The 9,286-nt window shown below is 43.4% G+C and overlaps 1 protein-coding gene across 15 annotated transcripts in view; it reads right to left on the reverse strand.

Moving 5' to 3' along the window:
• Window positions 1-7,701, reverse strand: part of LOC142390414 (actin-binding LIM protein 1-like) — a 40,059-nt gene extending 32,358 nt beyond the window's left edge. For 5 of the 15 annotated variants that reach the window (XR_012770473.1, XR_012770474.1, XM_075475912.1 and 2 more), the window contains exon 1: window positions 2,895-3,162. Coding sequence is in view for 12 of the 15 variants with exons in the window: in XM_075475912.1 (XP_075332027.1) it covers window positions 2,895-2,985 (91 nt within the window). In the remaining 3 variants the exon portion in view is untranslated. Of the gene's footprint in view, window positions 1-2,635; window positions 2,710-2,894; window positions 3,166-7,267 lie in introns of those variants that run through there. The other 10 variants (XM_075475922.1, XM_075475905.1, XM_075475864.1 and 7 more) reach the window with 6 other exon arrangements.
• Between the last annotated feature and the right edge of the window lie 1,585 nt (window positions 7,702-9,286).

Consider the following 9,286-nt stretch of genomic DNA (forward strand, 5'->3'; position numbering starts at 1 on the left):
GTTTGGGCTATCTAAAGACAACTAAGTGCCAAGCACTGATGATTTTCATGCTGAGTCAAGCATGTCGCATAGAACGGGTGAAATCTGAAAATCTCGACTTGTCCCCATGCCCATGTTGTAATCCTGATGTAAGCCAGCTTGTTGCATACAATTGCTTGGCAAAATGCAGCAAGTATTTTCCTTACATATGGGTTTGCATTACATAACCATAGATGAGGCGGTAATGAATTTCCTCACTCTCTTAACATGTTGGGGAGTTGCGTAACTGTTACACAGAAGCTCTCACATATGAGCACAGGTCAGACATGATGAGTGTACAGAGGTGCAATCACTGACTGTCGTTCGAGTGAGATGAAGTGATCTCTGATCAGTGACTGATCAATTCATTTTCAGGCACCCAGTCACCCAAAGTGCAAAAGAGGACATCGTAAGGTATTAACAAACACCTGCAAAAGGGGAAATAGCTAAGAAGATGGAAGGAGATCGAGGCAAAAAAAAAAAACGAAGTGTCTAGAGGTAGAAATAAGTATTTAATACTTATTTCAATGAGCAGTTTTTGTTGCTCGATGATTATGGGATGATGCATATAGTTGACTGATGTCACAGTTACAGGTCAGCCACAGCTGGGATGCACATTGACAGGTGAATAAATGAATGCCTCAGACAGATATTAAAGTAGATCTTTACACTCGACCTACCTGCTGTGACATCGTTCACTCTCTCACTTAGATAATAGTCATTTGGGTTGAGGAATGGGAGCTGCTCCAAGTACTGTTTTGGAATGAGGTACAGGACTTCTGCCACATGCCCATCCTCGATGATGGACATACGCTTGACAGAGCTCTTGCGTTTCACCCGGACGCGGTTGACATGGTTGAAGCTCTGGCTGCGGCTGGAGCTGCACAGCTTGCCGAGGCTGTTGAGATTGGGTAGAGTGGGCATGGTGCCCTGCTCTCCTTCAACCGTCCCACAACACTGCAGGTAAAAGTCAGCCAGCGTCGGGCTCAGACTCCCTCCAAAATCCTTCCACACGTGGTCATCTCGGATGGAGGGGCATTTACAAAGAGAAGCAGAGCTCAGTTTGGGACTTCATTTCATCAAATCACGTAAATGTCCAGTGAGACCATCAGCTGAAAGTCCCCCTTGCTAGGATCCCAGTTCACATGTGCAGCAGATGCAAGATGTAGCATCTCTGCTGCAGGTGGAGCAGAGTGAGGCGTAGAGAAAGAAGATTACACTATGAGTGTCTTCAGCCCAACCAGCCCGGTAACTTAAGCAGCTTAGGGCTGACGTTGAGCCTGATTATCTTCTGGGTGGGGTTAAGTTGGTCTGTGTCAGGTTCACACACCATTCGGTAGGAGTCACACTGCCTGATTCATGTGCATCCCGATCACTTACACGTTGAAAGAAGAGTGGAGAATCCGTCAGAACTTTCATAAAGCAGCAAAAAAAAAAAAACCCTGTCTTTCTGTATTTTACATGATGTCGCTGTGCTGGCCCTGTGATGGACCTGGCCTCTCACCAAATTGCTGGTTGGCTCCAGCCTCCCTGTGGCCCTGAACTGGATTAAGCAGGTATAGGAAATGGATGGATGGATGGATGGATTAAAAAGCAAGATGCGTTCTTGTGTGAATTAATTTAAGAACAGATGAATCAGTGTGCACCTCCAAAGTGATCCAAACATACACTCAGTGTAGAGTGGCTTGGTAGCATGCCAGTCCTTGAAGAGGTCAACAACCAGCAAGGTAATTTCAGCATCCAGCCGTGCAGTAACGCCCTGTTAATCATCAATAGCAACAATCTAATGTAAAGATGCAGCAACTATATCAGCCTTGGGCTCTCCATTATCCAGTGAAATTGCATGTAGCAGAAATCGGATTTTAGTGGATGGAACTCAGTAAGAAGGCATGTTCTGGGTTTTTAATCTACATATTGGGGGTGAAATATTAGTTTCTGCCAAGTTCATGTTAGTTTCTGCTAAGACTCCCAGCATGTCACAGCAGAGAATGTGTGTTCTGAATTAGGCACATTTTGACTCGATGACATGTCCAAGTGGGAGGTGAAAAGATAGATGACGCAGAGGGAGAGTTTGAGCAATCCCCACCAAAACAAGCTAACCCTCAGAGATGGTTTAAGTCACAAGGAAGAAAACATTTCACATTTTTGGAAAGAGATTACATCAGCCATGGCTAAGATAGGACTGCCTCTTCCTTAAACATATAAACAGCTCAAATAAAACAGAAAACCCATCCTGACACTGAATATCAAACAGCTAAGGCTAGTGACACTTATCTTTTGCTAAAACAGACGTGATGAAAAGCATATAGCAGACAGTGACAAAGCGCAAAATATCATTTTAGTCTGGAGATGGTTGGCTCGGCCTGCACTTCAAATTGAATGAATTTCCTCTTTGTCTGTGAGGGTGAACAGACAAGGTAGCAGGAGTTAAGCTATCTGAGTTTACTACTATTTACATTGGAGCACTACTTCTCTAATTAGCATCTGCTTACAACCACATCTTCATTCAACACTTCAGGAAGCTACAATCCCCCCCCAGAGAATAGATAAATTGTGATGATGAGGAATAGGCGAGAAGCCGTACAGTCTTACACCCCACACATGCAGGCACATGTACCTGAGAGTAGCTGAGGACACAGCGCTCTGCTGCAGTGAGGCAGTACCCTCCAGTTGTCATCCCCTGTGTTGTAGCTTCGCCACAAATCAACACAAACACGTTCAGAAAACAAGACTGCTGCCCCTGCGCATTTCAAATCCCCATTTCACACAGAATACATCTCAAACATTCATAAAAAACATATACCCTTCCTCCATCCTGATCTGTCCTCGGCCAACCCCCCCCCTGCTTTCTTCTTCATCTTCCCCCCCAATCTTACCATCCAGTCCGAAGCAGGAGGTGATTCTTTGGGCGTAGTTGCAGAGCCCATCGTAGCCTGGCTGCTGCCTCACTGTATTCTTCTCCCCCATCTCTACACAATCCCACACACACCGTCCCGTCCGGCAGTGCTTTCACTCCTTCCACTGCTCGTCAATTATTCAGGCTTTTGCCAGGACACATGCATGCGCACGCACACCGACACTCTTCTTCGCACATCCAAACACACACACAGACAGAGACAAAAGTGCTGAGGCAGAGGGTCGTGCTGTGTTGCAGTATGAGCAAACCCTCTCCAGTTGGTAGGAAAAGGGGGAGGCATCAGATTGGGTTACTGCAGAATGGAGCCATACCTCCCTTTTTTTTATCCACCATTGATCATCCAGATTACACTGCAGTGTAACAGGTACGGTGTGAAGGATGAACTACCTCTATTTAGGCAACGGGCGGGGCAGTTGAGGAAGTCAGAAAAGGGCAAAACCATAGATTTTCCAGGTTTGGAGCGGCAAGTCACTGAATCACCATCCAAGCTTTAAAGTGATTAAGTGAGTACTTTCAAATCTGACAACCAAAAAAAAAAACACAACAGTCATGAAATAAAGAAGCATGGCTTTCTTCGCAGTGAAGTTAACCCCAATTTCTTAGAGTTGATCAACTTTTTATGACTTTCATTCAAGCTACAACTAGCAATAGGTTGTAGGACTGATTTGCAAAGACAATATTTCAACATTCGAACCATATGGTAATCTGACTCATGTTGCAAAGATTCAGAAAAAGAAAAAATCTAACAAAAGCAGAAAAAACAAACTGTATTACAATGCCTTCAAAGATGTTAATGTTAATAACGTGTCGACTTATAAGAGGAATAGCATACAGCAGAGTGAACAGGCAGCAACAACCACTCCGCTGTTTTAAAACTCTGTAGTGGAGCAAAGTGTGTAATGAGTGGTTTAATGGAGAAACGTGAACAATTCTCCCACACATGACTGGCCAGCATAAAAAAAAAAAAGAAAAAATTGTGACAGCCAACTTATAAAAGTAAATGAAAATGGTGTGTTAAGACTGTGGTTGGGCTCTGGGCTTTCCAGAGAATGTACTGCAGGGAGGGAAATATGATCACTCATATGCTACAACAAAGATGACCTTCAATGCACTTAAGCCTGCGTTGCTCAGGGTGAATTCCTTGATGGCCATCAATAGCACCCTCATAAACAGCAGCTCCCAGGTAGGAATCACAACAATGATGGTTTCATGAGAAATAAATAAATAAAGATAAGAGATTCAAGACAAAAAAATAAATAAATAAAAGAACAGGAGATACAGTGAGATGGAGAAGCCCAGACATCATGCCCGCAAGGGTGTATTACAAGTTGAGTTAACTAATGGAAAGCCATCACTACCAAGGTAAAAGCTGATGGCCTTGTGCTGATAACAGCAGGAAGGGAGGGGGGGGGGGGGGGAGGGGGGGGTGGAGGCAGCTGTGAGACTGGAAGCACAGTAATGGTGCTGATGCTCGCTGGACAAATGTAGGAGGGGCTGGTGATAAGAAGTGCATACTGGAAGGGGAAGTGGAGTAATTTGACTCTTTTTTTCCTTTCTTTTATTTCCTGTGTTTCTGTTGTAAAGAAATCAATCATTCAACATGTTTCAGTTCTTGAGTAACGTCCAAACTTGGCTGAAAACATGCAGTGGGAAGGCCTATGGAAAACATGACCCCTATAGAAAATAAACAGCAAGTTCTGCGGCATGTGAAAATCAGTCAGTTTGAAGATTTAGAAGAGGGAAACATAGAGCTCACGTTCCAATCACCTTCGGCAGTACGGAGCTAGAAGCTTGCACAGGGAAGCGAGGCCATCACACCAATCCATTTCTAATGGGCGCTAGTGTCAGGGCATAATAAAGAATTAAAAAAAAAAATCCTAAAGCTTCTGTCAAAGCTTTATTATAACATATTACCCCCATATAACTTGTGAAAAACAATGCAAAAATGCAGTAGCAGTGTGTGGGGAAAAAAAAACTAAGTACACCTTCAGATTCAATATCTTTTTTAACCATCTTTAGCAGCCATAACTAGAGTGAGCTTTTCCTATGTGATGTCTCTCACAAATGTTGTCCCACTCTTCTTTACAACATTGCCTCAGTTCTTTCTTTGAGGTCTGGACTTTGGGCCACTGCAACGCGTTGATTCTTTTCTTTTTCTGCAATTCTTTTCCAGATTAGAAGGCGTGCTTCAGATCATTCAGACCTGTCGCAAGGCCCAGTTTCACCCCAACTACAGTATATCTGTCAGACAGATGGCGTTAAATTTGACTCAATAATATTTTGGTGTACAAAGGAGTATTCAATGAGTGCAAGGTGTCCAGGTCCTGTGGTCACAAAACAAGCCCAAATCATCACCTCTCCACCACCGTGCTTGACAGTTGGTTTGAGGTGTTAATCACTGTGTTTAGGTTTCTCCAAACGTGGTCTTGTGCATTACGACCAAACATCTTCACTTTGATCTAATCTGTCTAGAGGACATTGTTCCAGATTTCTTTTTTTTTTTTTTTTAAGCAGTTTCTCTGGGCTTCGCAGAGTCAGACCTTGTGGCGAACTCTCTGGGACATGAATGACAACTGCCTTGAATGTTTTCCACTTGCGAATAATCTTTCTCAGCGCAGAACGGTGGACTCAAAATTGTTTGGAAATGACCTTCTATGAACTGCAGCAACAGCTGCTTCTCGAAGGTTGTTGCTGATGTCTTTCCTCTTTGGAATTGTGTTCACACACTCCTCCTGAGGGCTCCAGACCAGCAAACTGACAAAACGTCTGGTTTTATAGAGGTGCTCATACTTGCTGATGATCAGTTAGTCAGATGCATTTGATTAGCAGCATCTGGCTGCATCTTCCTATAGAAGCAGCAAAGCTGGACTTATTTTTTCACACACTGCTTTTGCATTTGAGCTTAGTTTTTGATGAACTCGTAATGACACTGTGTGATATGTCACATTTTGTCAATTCGGAGATTGTATTTTGACTAAGTTTTAAAGCTTTCAAGGCCCAGCTAATCTTTTATTATACCCCAACACATAAAAGCTTAGAACTGAAAGAGGGTGTACTTTCCTTTTTACATGATCGTGTGTTAGATTATAAAAGCAGCGGCTTCTTTCATTATTAAACAGTTTGATGATTCCTTTTCTCAATTTGTGTGACACAAAAGGTGTGTCTAATTAATCTGTAATAGAAAATAACATCACACTTATCTAAATTACACACAGAAAATGAACACTTCACTACCCTACACTTTTTTTTATATAAACAGTGCAGGGTAGTTACTTCCCATGAATAATGATTGGCGGTTTGCAGGGGCTTATGGGTGCTAATCAGATCTAACGTATGTACCAGTGAGGCTGTGGAGCAGTGGGCTCTGAGCTTCATCGATCTCCACCAGCAGACACAGAGGACAGATCCAGTAGGCCACATCGTTAATGGAAGGAGTTCAAAGCCATCTTGCTACTCAGGCTCAGACCCTGAGGGAGAGTGATGTACTTCTGCACAGTGAGCTCCTTCACAAAAGGCTGCTGTTTCACCCAATAACCGAATCAAATCCATCATGTCAAATCCAACAGCAGATTTAATAGAATAACCTTGGGTCATATCAGTATTGCAACTTCTTTGCTTTTTTTTAATTTTATCCAGCTTTCAATCAGTCAGGCAGACCATCAGATCACATCCAGCAGGAACAGCTGGAGTCACCACATCAGCACAAACAGATGGGAGCTCACATAATCCACCTGCACCGTCTGCAGGTGTGTCATCTGATCTGGACTCAGCAAGTAGGATCAGCCTTACAAAGCTTTATTAAACAGGTGCAACAAATCATAGCAAGCATTACTTTTTTCTTTTTTATCACCTGTCCTCACCAGTTAAGCAGATAAGGTGACTATCAAATTTCACCGCCCTCTTACCAACACTGTAAGTAATGAGACAAGTTAGCCCTGATTGAAGATAAGCTCCCTTATAATATCTATCTCTATATCGAGATAAATAGATATATACATTTTTTTAAATCTTTAAAATAAAAAGAGGTTCACCATCACCACGTCATGGGATTATATATATAAAAAAAGAGAATAACAATTTTTCAAGGTTTTCTGTTGACATCATTCAAATAAGTTGCAGACTCTGAGCAAGGCTGCAGCAGTGGAGGCACCGGCGTAACCTACATTATCAGGGTTACAGCCAAATTCTCCCGACAGACTACGCTAAAGGACTCTCTTCTCCATCAACCATTCTCCAGCCAAGACCCCCCCCCCCCCCCCCCCAAATTTACGGGACTCTTTTTTTAACTGTATATGTATTGTCATGAAGGCTTCTGCGGCAAAAGATACTCACCTCTAGCAGACATGCCCGGTAGGTAGAGCCTCTTTTTCTTTGCCGAGATTAACAGTAGAAGAAGCCCCGGCGCTGCTATGAAGAAGGCGGGGGGACAGACCGGCTAGTCTGATAGTATCTATGCGTTATTTTTGTTGTTGTTGTTGTTGCCTGTGGTTTAATGGGATTAAACGAGGGGAAACATACCGCTACATCTGGTTGACCAGAGTAGAATGTGCGATGAAGAGCTCGCTTTCCAGCGGCAGGGCGTGTCCTGGAACAGACAAGCACCCTTTTAATTCTCCAACAACTTTTCTGACCATATTTGAGCTTAATATCGCAGAATTGCTGAGTTACAAACGAAATCGTTCTTTGAATTCCTTGCCCGCCGCCTCGTCGGCTCGCCGTTAAAGCGGATCGGCTGCGCGCTGTCTGGGATGACTGCGCTCTTCTGGAAGCGGTAGTTGGGCTAAATAACAAAGTTGAAAGCCACGCTGGAGCTTTGACTGTTGTTTTTTTTTTTCTTTTCCTCCCATAGTCTGGCTACTTTAGTGGAAATATTGAGCAATCTCTTCCACACGTGGACTCCTCGACTCTATTTTCAATGCTGTGATACACTAAAAAAAAAAGCACGACCACTGCAACAATTGGGAAAACCACCGCAATTTCAGAGATTACCATAGTCAGTGCATTGTGGTGGTTGTTATGATTACATGATTTTACGTCTTATTGGGGGCAGGGGCGAGGCTAGGGTATTTTTAGTGGTGCTAAGGCACCACCGTGAAATAGCTCGGCACCTCCTGTCTCAGCACATTTTTAAAATATTATATTATGCAAAAACACATTTTTTTTGCTCAAGGATGCATTATTTTAGTGACCATTTCATTTATTTTCAAAATAAATGTTGAGCTATCTTCAATATTTGTCTCAGGCTCTCTGTTATCCCTGTCGAGCCACAGTCTTTCGAAATGAAGAGGTCAAAATTGAATGTTGTAGGGGAAAACACTACTCAAAGCAAAACTAATACGGCTCCAAAATTGATAAATGTACTAGTTCGCTAACCTGGGAATTCCCATGCTGCTTTGCGTGTGATTTCATTCACACTGCAAAGGCAGCCTGGAAAGCACCGCCCTTATTTTTGCCTGAGTTAGGGAACCAATCACATAACGGGGGGGGGGGCAGCAAGACGATGACGACATCTAAGCTTGTAGAGTGTTAATCCAACATGGCAGTGGACACAACGTTACCGTTTGATGCAGCCTTAGAAAGTGTTTTAAGTAGCTTAGAACGCAAGTTTACTTTTAAAAAAGAGCAACGTTTGGCGTTGAAAGATTTCATTGCCTTCTTCCTCGTCGAATTTCTGTCGCTCTACATACGTCATCTGGTATGAGTGATACAATTGGCTATGAATCGCGCGCAAAGCAGCATGGGAAGAACCAGACGCCATTTGATAGACATTCGTAGCGCCCAATAAACGGCTCTAGGCATTCGTAAACCACGCCTCAAATACAAGAAAATGCACACCTAGTTCCCAGACCACCATCTCATCGAGATGTGGACGCGTCAGCCAGGCTACTAGTTCGCCTCAATTAGTGAGAAATAATGTGCCTCTGTGAGCACTGGGGGCTGGGCACCCCCAAAGACCAGATCCTAAAATCGCACCTGATTGGGGGTATCAACTGTGGTTAAATTTATAATAACATTTAGTTATCAAAATGTACGTGATGGTTGACGTTTCCAAACTAAAAAGTGAGCATCATTCGTCCCCACCTGTGAGTTTTAGCAGCTGCCTTCATTTGAATGCACTGGTCGTCGTCAGGAATGATAAACCCTTGTTTAATGTAACTGCGCCCCCTGGTGGTGTTTATTGGCAGCGGTTGGCGAGGGAAGTGCCACCGTGTCCAAAGTGGGCTAGCTAGTCTGTTGAGTCTGTAGACGTCTTGTTTACAGTGGTTGTGCCAGGCCTGTAAAGTCTGGAGAGCAACAACGTGTTACGGGTTTATTGCTCACATTTATTCTTTCGTTACAAGGGTCAGTGTA

This window comes from Odontesthes bonariensis, chromosome 2 (genome assembly GCF_027942865.1).
Source record: "Odontesthes bonariensis isolate fOdoBon6 chromosome 2, fOdoBon6.hap1, whole genome shotgun sequence".
Lineage (NCBI taxonomy): Eukaryota > Metazoa > Chordata > Actinopteri > Atheriniformes > Atherinopsidae > Odontesthes > Odontesthes bonariensis.